At 40.5% G+C, this 18,956-nt stretch overlaps 2 protein-coding genes across 3 annotated transcripts; both read right to left on the bottom strand.

Annotated features, from left to right (window-relative positions):
• Nucleotides 1–1,790: 1,790 nt before the first annotated feature.
• On the bottom strand, nt 1,791–5,184 carry mylz3 (myosin, light polypeptide 3, skeletal muscle). The gene is made up of 6 exons (XM_038721441.1): nt 5,033–5,184; nt 4,585–4,612; nt 3,030–3,173; nt 2,618–2,788; nt 2,413–2,490; nt 1,791–2,315 (listed from the first exon to the last, which is right to left on the bottom strand). The coding sequence occupies exons 1-6, from the start codon at nt 5,033–5,035 to the stop codon at nt 2,287–2,289; spliced, it is 453 nt and encodes a 150-aa protein (XP_038577369.1). The 5' UTR covers nt 5,036–5,184; the 3' UTR covers nt 1,791–2,286.
• A 2,557-nt stretch (nt 5,185–7,741) lies between these two features.
• Nucleotides 7,742–16,596, bottom strand: lancl1 (LanC antibiotic synthetase component C-like 1 (bacterial)). 2 transcript variants are annotated; one of them, XM_038721439.1, is made up of 10 exons: nt 16,493–16,596; nt 15,990–16,138; nt 15,742–15,859; nt 14,745–14,955; nt 12,037–12,184; nt 11,528–11,674; nt 10,549–10,731; nt 9,821–9,997; nt 8,700–8,772; nt 7,742–8,491 (listed from the first exon to the last, which is right to left on the bottom strand). In XM_038721439.1, exons 2-10 carry the CDS (start codon nt 16,074–16,076, stop codon nt 8,415–8,417), a joined length of 1,221 nt encoding a protein of 406 aa, XP_038577367.1. In that variant the 5' UTR covers nt 16,077–16,138; nt 16,493–16,596; the 3' UTR covers nt 7,742–8,414. The 2 variants fall into 2 exon arrangements, with proteins under 2 accessions (XP_038577367.1, XP_038577368.1); XM_038721440.1 differs by lacking the exon at nt 16,493–16,596 and having other exon boundaries at nt 15,990–16,387.
• Between the last annotated feature and the right edge of the window lie 2,360 nt (nt 16,597–18,956).

Genomic DNA, 18,956 nt, shown 5'->3' with positions numbered 1-18,956 from the left:
AATAATCTATGTGTGGTGCAAAAATTAATCTGTATTTTAATGAGTCAAAATGAGAGGTTTTGATCTTTGCATGTATCTTTTATTTTGGCATATGAAGATCAATAATATGGAAACTTTATTGGAATAAAAATGATACAATCTTTCATTACTATATACATGTATTTCACCACATGTATGTGGTGGCAGAAAATTGTTTAAATACAACATCCTGGCTGTTCTTAAAAGTAACATGAACTGTGTGATGCTGTGTAATAAAAGTGTGTCCACAAGGGAGCAGACTCTCTCAGATCTTTGAACTCGTCTGTCCCAAGCTGCAAGAGTCCTGCATTGAATCCAGAAAACCACTAGTATAATAAAGTTACACAGTGGGAAAATGTGTATGGTAAAGCGTGTATATTTTTTTAAATCCATCGACTACTGAACTGTCCTTGGCAATAATTTTGATCAAAACAATTAAATATAACCACTGTTGTCCCTCAGCGTGTTGTCAATGTAAAGTATTCGGAACACAAATCATTAACAGCTCTTGCTCTCTACTACAAGTCTAGTGTGTTTTTTAAGTTTTGAAAGATTACGTTGCCTACCTTTTTAAGACCTTGAACACAAGTCCCTAAGTTATTTGATATATCTGACACCCTCCTGAGATGCTTTTTAAAATGTGGGAGCCCTGTATACCAGATACATTGTCTATAGTCCACATCTTGAATCTTCACTGTCTAGTTTTTTTCCTATTTACAAATTAATGTATGAATTATGTAACATGACCTCTTGCATTTGTTCCGTTTGAGATCTGAAATGATCCCCATTGATACTGTAAATGTATTATTTTTACTTCTGCAGTAACTTGTATTTATATTGGCATTATGTATGTTTAAATTTGCCTGTTTGTATGACCTTTGGTGAGGAAAATTAAAAATAAATATATATTTGTAGCACTTTAAGTGTTCAGCACAAATCATTAAACACACAAAGCAGTAGTAACAAATACCACAACCACATTTTTCTTTAATCATGGACTAGTTTTAGCAGGATATTTCAGTGTTCTGCACTTCTAAGCAGACAACTAAACTTCACCTTAGAGCTACCTTACGTAACTTTTGCCTAAGATCAGCCACTTTGACTACAAGTAGCAAATGCAAAACAATGAAACCTGCTGAAATGTAGTGTAACATTAGTACATTTAAGAAGAGTTACAGAGTGCAAAAAAATCTCCCAGTAATGTCTGTTACCCATTTATATCTACCTAAAGTTTGTAAACATTAGCTACCATCTGCTGCCGGTCATACAAGACCAATTAAGGCTGTAAGGCAGCAACTCCTCTGAGTGTACTGAATACAACATTTCTAGGATCCAAGATCTGTGTTGGGCATCTAACAGTGTCCATCATCAAAAGAGCCCAGCATGTGCCACCTCAGGAAGTACAACTTCCTCAGGAAGTGCTGATCCAGTTCCACACTGCAATCATCCTGTCTGTTCTCTGTACATCTTAAAATTTACAGAAACCCTTGACATTGTATGATGGTCATTGATGCCTTATATATTTATACATATATATATTGGCTACAATATACACCTACTTGTATCTTTATAATAGTTCCATGTTTACTTTTACCTATCTTTGTTCAGCTTGTTTTTGTCCACTCCTAGCTTACTGTAAATTATTCTTGGAACTGTGTGTACTTTTATAATCTCACTTTAACTTTGACATCCAAGAAGATTTACTGTTGCCCTATACTAAAGTCACATCTACAACTGTATATGGGCAATGAAAGATCAAGAATCAGCCCAGATGGGATGTACGTTGGAAAAGTTTATTCTGAAATGAACAGAGTGACAATAAATACAACTTTTCAGGGAAGCGGGAGACGTTTGGCGGTCTATCCACGACCAGCACCTTTGGCTTTGCTGGGCCAGCGATGGCGTGACTGAATGAGGTGGCGGTGGGAAGGGAGGGGTCTACCCTCACTTGATGAGCGGTCACCCCTTCTCCCCCGTTCCTCACCCCATGTGGTGAGTGGAGACGCGCCCCGGGGGGGGGGGGGGGGGGGAGTAGAGGCCAAGTGATGAGGGGGTCTACAATAGAGAGGCGATGGTGATGTCCCGAGATAAGAGGGTTTGAGACGAAAGGAAAACAAAATAAACAACAAGATGGGTTTGCTTCAACATCCCTTGTACATAGTCCTTGTCTTTCCTTGGTTGGTCTTTGACACAGTGTAGATGTCCTGGACACTGTTGGGCTGTCTGTAGGTGAGCTACAGTTTCTTCAGCACTCCCACTGCTGGCCTCTTACACAGACATGATGTGCTTGACGAAAGCTGGAGAAAGACAAACCCATTTGTTTAAATATTTGACATAATGTACTAATCAAAAATAAATAAAGGCGAGAAGGCATGCTGGGAAATCAAAGCTTACCCTCATAGTGCACACTGCCGTTCTCATCCTCCTGGCCAGCCATGAGGGCATCAATCTCGGGCTCAGTCATCTTCTCTCCTGTAGACACACAAGGATCCATGTCAGGAACTCTCCATTTCACGCACATGCTCGCCCACTTGTGCAATGCTAAGCAAACTATATTTGTACACTTCTATATTTGGGAGAAGGCCACTTTGAGACTCACCCAGGGTGGACAGCACGATACGCAGCTCAGCGCCCATGACTGTGCCGTTGCCCTCCTTGTCGAAGACGCGCAGACCCTCAACGTAGTCATCATAGGTTCCCTTCGGGAGGGCGTCGACCTGCTTCAGCATGGGCAGGAAAGCGTCGAAGTTGAGCCTCTTGTTGGCCATGTCTGTTGAAAAATGTGACATGGAGGACACTGTTAATAAACATGCTTTCATCTTAGAGGGGGTAAAAATTCCCGTCAATGTTTTGGAGTCAGAAAGGCCAGTTTGACCAGCTGTCGACAACAAGCTTACGTCTAAGCATAAAGTGAGGCCATGTCACGTTCAAGAGAAGAAGTACCACATTCTGTATCTTACAAAGAATGCCTGTGCTTGTCTGCATTTCGCACCCGTGCACTGGGGTCTTACCGTCAGCGGTTGGGTTGCCCAGAATCTTTGTAACGTCCTTGTTGGTGGGGTTCTGGCCCAGAGCGCGCATAATGTCAGCCACCTGGTTGTAGGCCACCTGGCTGTCACCAACTCTGTCAAAGAGACCAAAAGCCTCCTTGAAGTCTGGGCCAGGAGGGGAGAGTCAAGAGAGAACTTTGAGTTACAAAGTACTGACACAATTTACAGGTCAAAAAGAACAAACATGATTTTGTATCTCAGTCTCCTGAAATCCTCAGTTCTAGTGCTCATGATGCTTAATTGTCTCCACACTAGAAATCTATCTGCCTATGAGGCGCTTTGGAAGAAGACCTTAATCAAATTGCAAGTGTAAATTTCTATTACAGCGTTCTTAGTCATCTGTGGCAGCTATGTGGTATCACACTGTGTTGGGGGATCAAGGACAGCAGAAGCCACATACTTTGTGGCATTGTTCCCAGCTAAGTGGGAGCGACAGCTGTACCCGAGCAGAGAAGAGGAAAGTACCGAGACTGGGGCTTTAACAAAGGTTAGCTATTTCTAGGAATCCAGGAAGCCGTCTCAAAGTGACCTTTTTGGCAGATTAATGGTCTTGTGTGGCTTCCGAACAGCAGCAGCAGCAGCAGCAGCAGCAGGGAACAGCTGTACTAGCCCCCACCCCCCAACCCCTCGCTCCCTCCTGCCTCCAGTTGCATTTGGGAAGAATTTAGGGCGACATCGCGAGCAAACTGATACACCCCAACAGAGTAACCCGCACCTTATAGGGGCATGGCCCCATGGACCTGCTCGAGTTAAACATAAGAATGCTGACTGCGGCGTAATCAACACTTTGCACTGCATGGCCCGACGACCAACATGTAGCATGAATGTCCCAGAATGTGAAGAAGCAGCACTTGCCAAATTGAATAGCCATCTAAACAATTGATGAGGCACTTTTCTAACATGCCCAATTGGAATATTTTATCGCTTCTAGATACATTTCCAGATACATACAAGAAACAAAAAAATATCCATACAAAAAACATTATACACCAATTCAAAATGGGGGGGGGGGGGGGGGACTAAAAGACTTTAAATTAAAATCTATCCATTCAAAGTGCCACAACAAATGCCTTCCACCAAACATAGGGTAAAGTTTACGGAGGACACGTCTTTCAGCACTGAACAAAAGGGTTGGGGATGGTGCTAGGGGATTACAATTTGGATTCCTTGTGTAAGGGGATGCCACTGGGCCTGCTTCTTAAACCTTGACCTGGTGATTTACACCTCTGCTGTGCGAGGGCCACTGTGGGTTGTAAGACAAGGCTAGGTTGGCTTAGAATAGACATAACTCAAATGTTCCTTGACAACTGCAGTCCGGTGGAACGGCATGTCCTATGGTGGTCTTCGATCTGGAACTTACTAGCCTGTAGCTACTCTCTCAAGTTTGTTTAGTGTGACAAATGCAGCAAAATCTCTGGCTACAAAATGGCAGAATGGAAGAAAATTTTTGGAGGGCATACTCTCTCCTGCTGGTAATGTTGCAAGTAAATGTCACCCTGCGTGTTTCTTCACTTACCCTCAATCTGGTCTGGTGTGAACTCAGTCTGTCACATAGAAATACAGAAAAACGCACACACAAACAAACAAAAAGGTACATTTACAAACACACAGGACACAGAGAAATTAATGAAAACAAATGATTTATGAGTATATAAAACAGCACAGACAAAATCCAGTTTATGCAAGATTTCGTAAGTATATGATGTATTTCAAGACAGTGGTCCAAGACCGCTCAAGCTTGATTTCTTTTCATAATTTTCTTTTCAAAGCAGTATCAAGAAGTCTTGATTTCTCTTCCCTAGCACAATTTCAGTGATGCCAAAACAGTCCCAAATATGTTGGGCTTATTTTGGAGAGATGGTATCCACACCCATGCCACAAACAATTGTCCCTGGTAGAAAAAAAAAAGTAACTCCTGCAGAACCGCCCCACCCAGAGAGTCCAAAACACAATTTTGTACACACCATTTTGGAGAGCTGGAGCTGCAGGAAAGAAAGGAGAAGAGAAGCTGAAGTCCCAAGACAGAGTGGTCCTGAGCCATGGTCAAAGCCCCCCTCTTATTTATCCCGGGCATGTGATGTCACGTATGCTAATAGGGCGGATCAGATGACATGCTGGAACATCTTTAACTTTCTTAGGGCAAACGGAAAGGAGAGCTGTGCGGGGAGTAGGCCTTTAGAAGGGGAAAGGGCTATTTTTAGAAGGCAAAATAACTGACAAGACTCTTGTCTTGTGTCTCTGTTGTAACAGTTTTTTTAAAAACGTATTTCTATGAAGAGAAAATGCTCGTGCTTGTCATTGACTCGACATCTAAACGTCTGAAAGAGGTATACAATTGAACCGTCAGTGGAAATGCAGAAAACTCAGCTACCTATTGGCCCACTTCAGAAGGGGCTCCAAGTCCAGAGAGCTCGTTTACAAGGTGGTATTTTTAAACAGAGACTCCTCTCCTCCTCTTATGGTGAAATAACAGCAGGGCAAAAACAGTTTGAAAAGTTGATTCCATTTGAGCAGGGTTTTAAAAAAAAAAAGTCAGTGTCAGTTTACTGAATTTACTTACTATGACTATGATGTTTATTGATGTTACCTGTCAATGCACCTGTCCTTAAAACGTTTTGTAGCTGAATTGAGCACTATAATGCAAGCTTCACTTGCCTGAACAAAATGTCTTGGATATACACTATATGCAGCAGAATGAAAAGACAATCACACTGTGGTGAAATTTAGGTTATAACATGATCCTAACAGATTAAGTTAGCCATAAGTGAAGACTTAACTGCCTCACCTATGGAGGTTAAATCACCTGCTCCCCTAACATTTCCATCTCCATCAGAGCTATCCATGGTGCTGATGGCCACATCAGAAGGAATCTATTCTTAATGCAGTAGATGCATAAAACAAAACATTGCCATAAAGTGTCTGATGGACATAGTCTTGAAGACAGTCTCATGCAGAAACAGAAAAAGGCCGAAAATGTACAAACTTTTCGCACAGTATATTTACTTTCACAAGACCAAATAAAGTTTGTCTTAGTTAAAGTCCCGATCTGATTCTTGATTACTCAATGAGTCAGTTCTTAAATATGAAAACAGTTATTTGACTAAACAAACCCAACTTAAGAGCCTCTTACTACTGTTGACATTGTTTCGTCAATATCAACTGGAGCATGTATAGATGTATTAAAACAAAGTTATTAGTAGTTTCAAAGATGATTATGTAGTTCTGTACATGAGGTGAAGGTAAACATTTTCATTGGTTCTTACGAATGAAGATATTACACTGTGTTTAGCATCTGCATTGGATTCACTGTATGCTCCATTTTGTTTGTTATAACTGAGAGGCTGCTTCTCTTTATATTTTTAAATATATATACAAATATTTAATATTTTTAAAGTCTGCGTCCCAAATACTGAGCTCTGCAGTTCCCACAAGCCTCCAATGGCTTATTAAAATTATACTAAATGTATGAATTAAGGGCAGTTACACTCCTAAAATTCTATATTTGCTGCACAATTTCCATGAGTAATCAATTGTCAGCTTTAACTCTGTAGTGTTACAACCAGCTCAAGTCTTTGCAAGTGATTTCCTGACGGTATTTTGTGCAGCTGTGGTCTTTTATGAACCAAAAATCTTTAGCTGCTTGAAAATCCACCAATACGTCATAAATGCAAACGTCGTACATCATTAGAACATATTTTTTGTGAAGAAGTGTCATTGTTAGCATGTGGGTTTGGAGTTAAACTTTTTCCCTTCTCCATCCACGTTTGCTCCCAAGGACAAAAAGACACAGCTGAGAGGAAGAGCAAGTGCACATAGACACAGACACAAAGTGCACAGGGTTAGATAATTCACTAACAGTGTGAACGGCTGCTGTAAGCATGCTGCCAGACTGCACCAACTTGTCATCAGCTCTGTAACACACAACGGTTATGTCCCGCAGCTGAAGTAGCCAGAGGACATTTGTGAGACCGAGTGAACCACAGTGAGAGACATGTCCAGGAGACCACGCCTCGGGACAGATGACCTCTATTTTTACTCCCATTCCTGCTGGAGGTGTTTGGTTTCTCTGTGGCGATGGGGGTGGAGTAAACGAACGCTCCTGCTCCTCAAGACTCTCTGGTGTAGTAACGACCTCCCGACCCCCTCCCCCCCAACCTCCCATCTAAGACCCAAGCTGGCATCAGGCCATAAAGAAGCATAGGCAGGAGGTTAAAAAAAGAGCAGTGGTATTGTGTCGCCGCTTGGTTTTCAGGAGTGTTATGTGAGCCTTATTTGGAATAGAGACCGTTGAGCCAAGGGACCCATGGAGGAGGGACAGAGGATTTTAGACACTTATCACTATAATATGTGGTTTCATTAGCGAGCTAAATGCCATAAAACTCAGTGTTTACAGCTCACACAATGGACATTTTTAGACCGCTTGCATGCTGTATCCATATCCAATGAATATGGAAAATTCAACCTGATTAGCATAACATTTGACTGTCAAATAACTTATTCATGAGGTGACCAAGCTTCAAGGCAGTCTCCTTTGTTGACAATGAATGTATTTCATTTGGTGGAGGTCTATTGTCTGATACTGATTCACAAGTTGCCAGGTCTCTGCTGCCGTCTTGTGGCTTTTCTTTGCAGCTGCATCATTACACCCAAAACACGAGCAGGAGGTACTGACATTCACTACAGCAACAGCTGTAAAAAGACACAAGGTTTATTGCTCAGACAGTGCAAAGGACAGGCAAACAGTTTACACTTTAAGGGTTAACCCCTTAACACATGACACAGCTTGTACTCTAGCTTTTCTTTTTCAGAGAAACGTCAACAGCAAACAGAATAGCAAACTAAAGCATCCATTTCCTTTTTTTTTTCTTTTTTACATATCAAACTGACATAATAGAAATATACAGTTCTTAAGTGTTAACAAAACACCAGTTAGTTTCCCCACAATTTAATTTTAAGTTTTGACAAATTGAAAATTAGTTTCCTTCCTTTTTGCTTAAACCCTCAAAGACATCACAATCTGAGCAACAGCCGAAATTAATAAAGCAAGAGTTTAATTATACACCAAAAGCTAGAGAGGCTCTCACCTTTGACATATCTTTGAGATAATTATGTAGTTGAGATGTGAGTATAGGATCGATTCTGTTAATAACATGTAAAGTTCCCAGAAGAGAAGAGCAGGGAACACATGGCACAATGTGTGAAGTGGGAGTCAAAGTCAGTCCCAGAATTTCATTTATTGAGATGAAATGAAGTGTTTTCATGCAGTGAGAGCGACAGAGAGTGTGGGTCTTCTTCTTGTTCTATTTTCCACAATGTGGGTTGGGAGGACTACCTGTGGAGAAATGTTTACACCTCAAAGGCTGGGAACCTTGCTTTCATTGGCTGCAGAAGGTCAGCCAAGAAGTAGATGGTGCCCGCCATGCCTGTAGGCAGAGAGGGAAACGGTGAGTTTGCAGCTACAGTGGTGGAGAACGCAACGATATGATCCAGTACAATTGTACAATGTGAATCACTTCATCTCATACAAGTGTGAAATTATGGAATGTGCCAGCTGTAAAAGTCTCAAATATCATGATGACAAATGATGGCAAACACAGGGTATAATAGGTGGGACATGTCATCAAATATTACCTTCAAAAAGGGAGAAAGGAGTGTCTGGCGTTCGGCATCCATGTTTGCCGTAGTTCATGCACCAGTCTGCAAACTGCAGAGGCAAAGAAAACAGTCATAATAACATCCTATCACGATAGTGGACTGTAGAGGAAGCGTCTCGAGAGAATAGTGAGCAATGTCAACAACCGCTAAAAGATTATGCCCCTCTCAGTGAAATCCTAGCATCTGTCGAGGTATCGGATTATGACCACTATGTCACTCCGTTGCGCTGGGAGCATGTAACACAGCTTAGGCGAGACATCTGAAGAGTCTATTTCCATCCTCTATGAATAGATTCATATTAATGAAAGTACGCGTGGGACTCGTGCCACCTGGAGTGCATCCAAAGAGTGCTCGCTACCAGCCCTGGTCGGCCGGCTTTGACGGCGACTCACACAGACAGCTCCCAACCTATTGTCAATAGACATAAAAGGCCCTGCCTCTCACATGCCGCTGGCGAGCGGCCAACTGCGCTATGAGTGGTTGTGCTTTGCACTAACTTTAATATGACTTTCACATCTTGCATCAAAGTCAGAGGCACCAAGGGAAGACACATTATGAAGCCTCAAACAAACACCTCTTCTATGTGTTATGGCATTATACTAGAAAAAAACAACATTACATATCAGCTTATATTTTTAGTTGAAAAGGTATTCAAATTCCTAGACCAGTACAGAAATACTTCTATTTTGATTTATTATATTTTTTTCAAGAGGATATATATAGTTTTCAATCCCTTCAAAAATGTATTTATGTGGGAGAAAATGTGGTAATTTCCTGGCGGAAGTGATAACAAAGGGGGCATGCCTTCTGTATGTTTCATTAAACAGATGCACTTTCATTAATACATTTAAAAAAAAAAAAAAAAAAAAAGGTTAAAACATGAATTTACCAGATAAGAAAAAAACAACTCCTAAATATAATTCAATCACTGTTAAAATGTTGAGGCAATAATTAAGTATATGGGCACTAATTAAGATGGATGCACTGCAGGAGTGCCACAATTAATATATGCAGTTGTTTGATCACCCAAATGGCTACTGCACTGTGTGAGTGTTGTGTACTAATTGCATTATGACATCTCTTTAATGCGCTCTCACCATGCAGGCCCTGTAAAGGTGCTTGGGGTCCTGCGTTTGCCGGTAGAGGGCCAGGAAGGCGTAGGCGTTACCCGCCGCACCGTGACACAGCCCGTAGCCCTTCTTCAGCAAACCACAATGCCACACCACCTCTCCACACTGCAGGGCGTCTTCCAGGTACTGAGGTACTCCGAAGGCCTGGGACAAAGTAGAAGAAGTGAAATTAAAATGTTAAGAATTGATATTTTGCATACGGTGACATTGGCAAAGTCTAGGTTATAACTTAAGAGAAACCCTTGTGCTACAGTATAAATGCAACCCATTCACTTACCAAAGGTAACAAGATGAGCTAGGAAATATCAGACAATATACAGAGTATAAATAATTTTTAAATAAATGTTGTCCTTAATAATATGCTGTTTTAGTAACACCAAGAAGAAAAACATTTGTATAATGTTCTCACATTTACCATTATTATCAAACAGGAAATAGAACAAAAAGAAAGCTGCGGAGGCTTTCCCATTCACTAAATTCATATGAATCACTTGATGAAACAAATACATTCGACACTATGCGAGATTAAATCATAGATAGACTAAACTTCACCACAAGATGGCACTAGGACTCTTTATATGAACCATTTATTCTCTAAAAGACTGGACTTCATGAAATACCTTTTGTAACTACTACAGTATATAGTGAATTTATCCAGTTTTCAAAATAACTTAGTTTGCCTCCTCAGTGTTTACCCTGTATGCCTGCAGGAGCATGTAGATCACTCCTGGGGATCCGTGGCACCAGTGCACCAACAGGTCTCGGTCGTCCCCGATACAGGCAGGGTAGTTTCCTGTGGGGAACTTGAGACGACAGACGTGGTCCACGCTGGGCTTCACCAGCCGGTGTACATACTCCTCCACACAGACGAAGCCCGGCTGCGAGGGAGAGATCAGACAATGGAGGATGAAGAGGTAACAGGTGGCAACTTCAGTATAGCCTGGCAACTGACAGACTAACTTCTGCAGCAGAGTGCTTGTAAAACAAACAGGTGATTAGTCATTTAATAAATTTACCATCAACAGTTTTAGTAATAGAGTTACTTGAAGTAGTAGTATTTTAAAGGTTCCAAAACATCTCGCCGAAGGACTGCAGTTGAAAACTAGCCAGTAGGCCAACACTGGCACATTTACAGTAATGTTGATTAATGTGTGCTGTCCTTATAAATAAATAAATAAAACAGGAAATAAAAATAGTGCAGGCAACAATACCAAATATTCTCTGGTTCTGGCTTCTCAAAGGTGAGAATTTGCTTTCCTTTCTTTGTTTTACATAACGTAAATTGAATATATTTAGCTTTTGGAGCGTTGGTTGGACAAAATAAAGCTATTTTAAAATTTCACGTTGGGCTCTGGCAACTTGTGACGGCCATTTTTCAGTATTTCTGATATTTTATAGGTTAAACAATTAATTGATTGAAAAAATACTTTTCAGATTAATCAATAGTAAAAATTATCGTTACTTGCAGCCTTAGACAACCTCAAAATGATGTAGGACACCATACCAATTTGTGGATAACTCATTTGTTAATTACGTGTATGTATTATTGAATTTATTTTTGGCATAATAAGCTATTTCTGATTTCATGTATTACATCTCATTACCGTATTTATCTAGTTTTATAAAATAGCTCCTAAAGCTTCCTAATATGGTCTATCTTAAGCTCAAGACTACCTGCATGAGGAAGTAGTAGATTCCAGCCAAGCCGTGGGCGGCGCCAATGTACTGCTCCTGGTACCACTCGTACATCAGAGGACTGTGGTTCTGGACCCTGAACTTCCTACTGAGGTGCTCGCCTGAAACGAGCACAGCCTCACTGATCTGAGGAAGGAAATAACACATCCCGGCTCACAAACACACCTAATCTGTAGAATTGAAAAACATCAATGGAGATAAATTAGACCAATTAGACATCAATAGGTGCAAGAGTGAGCAAATAAGAGCCAAATGGCAAGTCAAGATTGTTGATGGCAGTAACCTAGAAGTTAAAATTCTCAACCCTTTTATCCAATTAGTTAAATTTCCTCTTGGCCTATGGTTGCTGTCGTATGTACCATTAAGAAGAACACTGTCTAAGAAGTCATGGATGATCAGTCAGCCTGTCCTGGACAAAAAAAAAATATCCTTCTGTACCACTTCAAATTACAGTGATTTTGTCAGACTGTGCCCTGTCTCTGACCCACCTGCTGGATGTACTGCAGTGGGATCCTGTCTTGCCCGAGCTGCTGGTTGACAAAGACGAGGGCGTAGAGGTAGCCCATCCGCCCATAAAGCAGCTCGTCAGGCAGCCCGCCTGAACCTTTCACCACAGTCTGGTGATACTGAAGCAGTCTGGGAAAGTAGTGGCAGAAGAAACACAGAATCCGTGAGTTAGGATGACCTTTTGCCATGACCGAGTATCGCACCAAATAAGTATTTATGACCTATAAATGTGTACAATGAATTTTATAATGAATGTGATCACAATTCAGAGGTAGAATGTGTCAAGTGGGACACATTCTACCTCGTGTAGAGTGCGTGAGCTTAGGACAATGACTGATCTCGCAGCTCAGGCAAAAGGTGGTTCCAACTTTGTGCAGCCGGTGAAAAGCAACTGTGTGTTTAGTCCAGCACTGTGCATTAAACGCACCTATTATTCAGTCTTAGTCACAGTGCCACCTACTGGCAACAAGAAATTACATGTTTTATACTTGATGATGATGATGTTTTCCTCCCGCAAATGATAAGACTTTCCACCTTCACAAGGGACCGCAAGGATCCACGTGACAAAAAAAAATCATCAAAGGGTGCCCCATAGGCTCTGTGCAGACATCCATGTGCCTCCCATTTTTTGTGACCAGGTGGAGCTGTGCGCGCACCCACTACACTACCAGGGCACCAACTGCTCTACTGCGCATGTGTGAAAGGAGTCCACCCAGCTGACTTCCGAAAGTAGTATAAACAGAAGTATACCGCGTAAACTTTAAAGTATATTTGAGGCTTTAGCAGGTCGATCCGGCAAGTCTCAAAACTGTCTCAGAAAAAGCTTACGACCTTGATGATGCCATATTGTAAAACCTGTGAGTTTTCGTCGAAGGGCTGCCCCAAACTTCATATGTTAAGAGTCGCTACCTGAAGACATGTGGATAAACAGTCATAGCACCAAATACTGGCAACAGGAAAGTACATGTTTTATACTTTGATATGCTTCTCAGAATCAGAAATACTTTATTGATCCCCGAGCGGAAAGCCTTAAGACCTTGATGACGTTATATTGTGAAGTTTGTGGGTTTTCAACAACAGATGCTGAAAACTGACAGAATTTGTCCCACACATCACAAAAGGTGTACTGCGTTGTCTGATTTGTTTTGGGGGATGGGTGTGGTTAATTTCTCGATAGCTCCTGTATAAAAGTGGCCCCCGTTGTATGTTTCACCTAGATGTACAAAATTTGGGAGGCAGATGTATCTTTCTAAACTTAAACAAAAAGCCTCATGGAGCCATTTCCTAAACAGGAAGTCAGCCATTTTGAATTGATTGTGCAATTTTAAAGGTATTTTTTTGCCATTTACAGGCTCTGTACTCCTCCTTAGGGATGGGGATCATTCATTTTTATTGATATTAATAACCTTATTGAGACTGCTTAACGATCCGATTCTTTATCGATACCACTATCGACACTTTACTATTATTTGGTAGGACCAGACCCAACGGGCATGAGGTAGGCCTGCACGATATGAGGAAAATATTCAATGTGCGATTTCGTTGTTATATATTGAGGTGACATATGACTTGCAATAAATAAACATAATCTTGTGTGCATAGCTGTGTGGTTGTTTTAAAATTAATTACAGGATACAGGATTAAAGTTTAATATTTATTTAATAGCTTTGTATTTGGCTAATTGCCAAGCTAACCTTAGTTGTGCTTTTATATAACATATAGGATGACAGACTGAGGATAGAGCAGTTTAAAATGAACTCTTTCTACATGTTTCCCTTACAAACAGGTGTACTGATAAAGTATTGTCTTTTTACTCACAAAGGTTTTATTGCACATAACGAGCATAGCTGTTGGCAACTCAAATAGTTTGGAGGTACCTTAACTTCAGCGACGGAACGGCGTCTGTGTCTATCTCTGCAGGGCGCTGTGTGTGTGTGCGCGCGCGACAGAGAGCAGCAGAGGCTGATATTGAACAGTCCCGGGCCCATTTTAATACCGCGTTTTGGTGCCACCAATAAATAAACATTAGTTTTCTTATCCATCGCATTTCAAGTTAAATCAGATTTGACGCTCAAGACATAATTACATTATAGGACCCGCTAGGCTCTATAGCAGAATCGATAAGCTTATTGATTTTCGGGTTTTGAGAAATGTTGGAACTGTGTCCTTTTAGAACTGGGTCTACTGGTCTACAGACCTTTGTGATGTTAACCATGTTTAGACGTTTCACATTTAGTACCTGTGCTATCTCTGGTCCACATCATCAGATCTTTTCCAATTTTACACGTTTAATAAGAGTCCTGGCCTGGGAACATGTAAATCCCAACTTGTAGTTATAGTTACTGGGCCACCTAAGTGATATCTGAGCCACACCACCTCATCTCCACCATAGACAGCTGAAGAGAGGACAAGCCACACAAACACACAAGAGTACAACAGCGTTCACACAAACAAATAATACACAAATATACAGAGGGAAAGAGAAGCACGATGAGATGCAAACTAGGGAGAGAAGGAGAGGTGGAATGTCCTGGAACGAAGTGCCAACTCCTTCATGCAATGTCCAATATGTTAAGAAGCAGAAAAGTCACAAAGTAGGAAATTACTTATTTGAGAAACCATAAGGCATACACTTATCTAAACAAACACCTAAAAACTTAATGGAGGCATAACTAAGTATTCTAAATACCTGCTGATGCACTCGTCAGTCTCTTGCACCCTCTGCAGGCGATGGTAGACCGCAGCAGCTATAGCCAGGGGCCCGGCATCCCCACATAGGAAGGTGACGTCATGACGTCGGGTCAAACACTTCAGACTGTGGTTGACATATTCTAGTGCTTTCTGAAGTAAGGAGGGGTCCTTGAACACATTGTGGAGGTGCAAGTAGAGCAGAGCAATACCTGTTGAAAGTCAGACAGATATATTTTATTGTTGTAAACTTTGGAAACTAACCTAGACATGTTTCCTGTTTAAAAACTGAAGGAAGGCTGCACATATGGTAAACTACAGCATGATCTAATCTAATCTTAATCACATCTGCAACCCTTGAGAATAAAAACGTATCGATAGAAACCCAAATATTCTGAAATCAAAGTGGAAGTGAAACAATAAGTCGCTTAATCATCCAAGAGGAAACGTAGCTATTTTAATTATGGATCAAATCCTTTTACAAAATTGTCAAAGATTCTCTGGTTCCAGCCCTTAAAATTCAAATATTTTCAAAACTTTCAAGATTTATTGGTCCATGATTATAAATGAAATATGGGGATGCATATTAACTGACTGTTGGTTATCAAAGTCAAAAATGAATTTACTTATACTGCAAAGTCTGTGTGAAAGGGGGGCTTGGGGTGTCTCCAATGAGCATCACACTCACATGTGGAGCCTTAAGCTGATGATACACGGAGCAACTTTTAGAGCAATCGTGCTGGGCAACGCTGCCATCAGTGGTAATGAGTAAAGATTACTACCGTAATCCCCTTCCCCCACCACTCCACCACCTGCCCCGCGCCGCCGCTATCCGTTTAAAACATAGTCGGACTTGCCTCCAGCAACATTGCTCAAAAAGTTGCCCTGTGTATCATCAGCTTTTTCTTCTTGTCATTAAGTTGCCAATTAGTCAGATCAATACAATTCAATCAGATCATATGAAGTTATTTAAATCAGATGTGTGATGGTGTCATCACCTGCCCAGCCAGTGTAAATGGTGCAATCTCTTGGATCAGCAGACTTCAGCCCATTTTCCATAACAGCCAAAAGCTCACTGATCTTGCTGCTCAGTCGCTGGGCAAACTCTGATGTGAGCTGAAGGTACAGAAACATTACAATTATGAAGTTTACACGAAGCACATGAACACACATACACTTCAACCTTTATTTTTATATATTTATTTATTTATTCATTCATTTTTATACATTTACATTCATACATTACCTTTCCTTGAGAGTCAAACAACGTCTGTGTGGACGCAGGGCTCCCACTGTAGTCATGATACGGATTCCTCCAGGCTCTTGTGTCCATTTTCCCCGCTTTGTTACTGCTGCGCTGCTCTACAACGTTATCTGGGCCAGATAAAAAATAATCTGCAGAGACACGAGGCAATATAAGGCGCAGCAGTTAGACCGACCGGGTGGGATAGAAGGACGGCTAAAAATAGCGAGCCATCAATTTTATAACAGAATATAAAGCCACGTAACACGGAAAACTGTTTTGTAGGGCTACACACACCCACACACAGACTAAAGAGTTTAGCTCGCTGTAGCTTCTAGTTAGCCTAGCGTCACCGCTAAAGCTAACGGCTAACACTCGTTTGTACAGCTAGTGTCGTAAACGCATAATATAATACATGATAGATTCCAAATATATAATTTCTATTCAAAGTTAAGAATTAGGATACAGCAGTACAATTCAAACATCGACAGATAGCATAGCTGTACCTCTGCAAGGGATGCACTGTTGATGGTAAGTCTTCTTCGTCTTTATATTTTCCTGAGTTTATTGTAGCGTTAGCTGGAGATCTACTGCCACCTGTTGCTGCGGAAGTGTCACCACACGACACTATTGCAGTAGGTGTATTCTAAACATAAATAAGGCACAAAATAAAGACAAAAAAACATCCCCACCAGAGAAAAATCTGCTTAGTGAAGTACTAAGAAATAATCCTATAGTGAGAAATAAAAATAAATGCTGGATAATGAAAAACAAACCTCAAAAAAGCATCTCCTGTCCTACAAGGTCCCCTTACTAGTGCTTCCTTCAGGTGATAGAGTTTACTGAGTTGTCATGGAGATGGAGATTGGCATGTGAACTCTGCAGCTGTTATACTTTTATCCATTTTAAGTTTTCACATCCATGTTGACTTTAGTACAGCTTCAGAGGCCCAGTTACCAACCCATCACAACGGAGCAAACTCCATCTGCTGGTGAAGGTTGAAGGCCCTGGAGAAAGCTAGGAAGGGGACCTTGATTCGGGGGAATTATTTCCAAGTTCAAGAATTATCTTAAATTGTAACTGATTTCTTCAAATCTTCAAATCATTCTTTTCCGGTGATATGATTGTTTTACTCAAAGTTTTAACAAAATACAGGAAGGGGTCCCAAATTTCCTCAAATATATTTGGTTCATTTATATAATATAATTTCTTTTCTTATGCCATACATGGAGCCATCTCCTTAAACCCACTAAAGGTTTATTTCTGCATATTGATGAATCATATTGGCCCAATTTCATGTTCCTCATGAGAAATATTCTAGGTTCTTACATTCCCATACACAATCACACATCACATTTTATATATATATATCAGGTCATTTGTATATTTTAAATGTAACTATAGCTAAGAGCCTACATTGCCAATTAATTCAGAGGAAAAGCATAAAGTCAAATTTGCATGCCTACTTGCATTTGCAAGTAAAATTATTTTTTTATTGGCAACTCTGTTAGTTTTTGTCCCCCCTCGAATGACTCCATTTCTCAATTCATATACTAAATGGCTGTGGGTGTTGCTGAAAAACAAATCAAATCAAACGGTGATCAGTACCCTGTTGTATATCTATTTAGGGACTGCTTGACATGTTTTGCCTACAAACAGATAAGAGCTCGACTTGCAACAATAGCTGACTTCAGTACACAGGGTTCCCCTCGGAGTCCTCAGTGACTTTGTCACACAGGTGTGTAAGCTCCGACATGAGCCCATTGACATGGATGTTTCCAAAGCTTTCAGGTAATTGCACAATCATAGTCACATACGCCAGATGATACTGATAATGCTTATGCACTCTAAGAAATGATTCATGAGGTTAGTAAGTCCAGCTTAAAAATTAAGAGCTTTAAATATAGTTAGTATATTAGTTTTTTGTTTTACTATGTGAGATGTATATTTTGAGTTAGAACTTGAAAAACATATTAAAATAGAGAAATATTTAAAAGTCAATTAATCATAACGGATAAATATGTTTCACATTGCATTTGACTTAGTTATTTAATTTTACTGTTATTGATGTAGAGCAGGCTGTTACATTATGCTTGTTCTGGTAATTGAGTACCATTACTTTAAGGGAGGCTCTCAGCTTCTCCTTGTTAAACCAGAAAAAGAGGAAGAAACTAGCTGTGGAGTCACACGTTTTTTTACCGTGTCCTGAGTTGAATGTGATTATCCAGCAAAGAAAGATTGTGGACATCTGTAGAATAAAGTCTGTGTATTTTACTAACTCACATCTGAAGACAAGTGGATGATTTCAGAAATGCATTGGTTGGGACACGTGTATCCCAGGAGGATCAGCTAGTTGGAATTTTGTGGTAACACAAAGTGACATCCTTGATTCATTTTATCTTATCAAAGTACAAACACACCCCAAGCTATAGTGTGTTAAATATGAATGTATTATAATAAAATGTTTTATTAAATTCAAAAAATTAACTTCGTAAATAATTTTCTCGGGCTTAAAATTAATACAGATTTTCTGGCAGTGAAATTGGTATTAAATTTCATCCTAGGTGGTATTAAAAAGGTCTTAAAAAGTCCTAAATTTAACTTTGAGAATCCTGGGGGACCCTGAACTTGGAGCCTTTGGATTTTGGAATACCTGTATAGGAGCTCACGTAAGTGCATGACAGACCCTCTGCAATTGCCGGTTAATAAAGGAAATATGCATTAGCTACCCGCTAATGACTCTCGAACGGCTATCTTTCTCTGTGACTTTGAGAGACATTGGAGCTTTAGATGCTGGTAGTTAACTGCAGCTAACAAGTGGAAAGGGATTATCGTGAACATCAAGGAGTTATGGAGGATGAAATATAGTCAGCCACAGTGAAGCCTACAGCCAAAGCTTTGGAAGATTTATTACAGAAGAAAGTAGCTTCAAGGAAAGCTAAATTGGGTCAGCTTACAGTGAAAAACAAT

The sequence above is a fragment of the Micropterus salmoides genome, unplaced genomic scaffold, assembly GCF_014851395.1.
Source record: "Micropterus salmoides isolate LMB-PRFRI ecotype aquatic unplaced genomic scaffold, ASM1485139v1 Ms_hic_scaffold_1, whole genome shotgun sequence".
Classification (NCBI taxonomy): Eukaryota; Metazoa; Chordata; class Actinopteri; order Centrarchiformes; family Centrarchidae; genus Micropterus; species Micropterus salmoides.
The sequence above is the reverse complement of the archived record's forward strand: the minus strand, read 5'-3'. Positions and strand labels throughout refer to the sequence as shown.

What these genes read in the sequence shown, in the direction of transcription:
- lancl1 (XM_038721439.1), bottom strand. Translation starts at nt 16,076, where the DNA reads ATGGACACAAGAGCCTGGAGGAATCCGTATCATGACTACAGTGGGAGC. An exon ending in ACTGACGAGTGCATCAGCAG is followed by an intron (nt 12,185 to 14,744) that starts GTATTTAGAATA and finishes CTACTTTCCCAG; the next exon opens with ACTGCTTCAGTATCACCAGA. An exon ending in ACCTTTACAGGGCCTGCATG is followed by an intron (nt 8,773 to 9,820) that starts GTGAGAGCGCAT and finishes TTGCCTCTGCAG; the next exon opens with TTTGCAGACTGGTGCATGAA.
- mylz3 (XM_038721441.1), bottom strand. An exon ending in CACACCAGACCAGATTGAGG is followed by an intron (nt 3,174 to 4,584) that starts GTAAGTGAAGAA and finishes CTCCTGGCCCAG; the next exon opens with ACTTCAAGGAGGCTTTTGGT. An exon ending in GGGCAACCCAACCGCTGACG is followed by an intron (nt 2,789 to 3,029) that starts GTAAGACCCCAG and finishes ATTTTTCAACAG; the next exon opens with ACATGGCCAACAAGAGGCTC.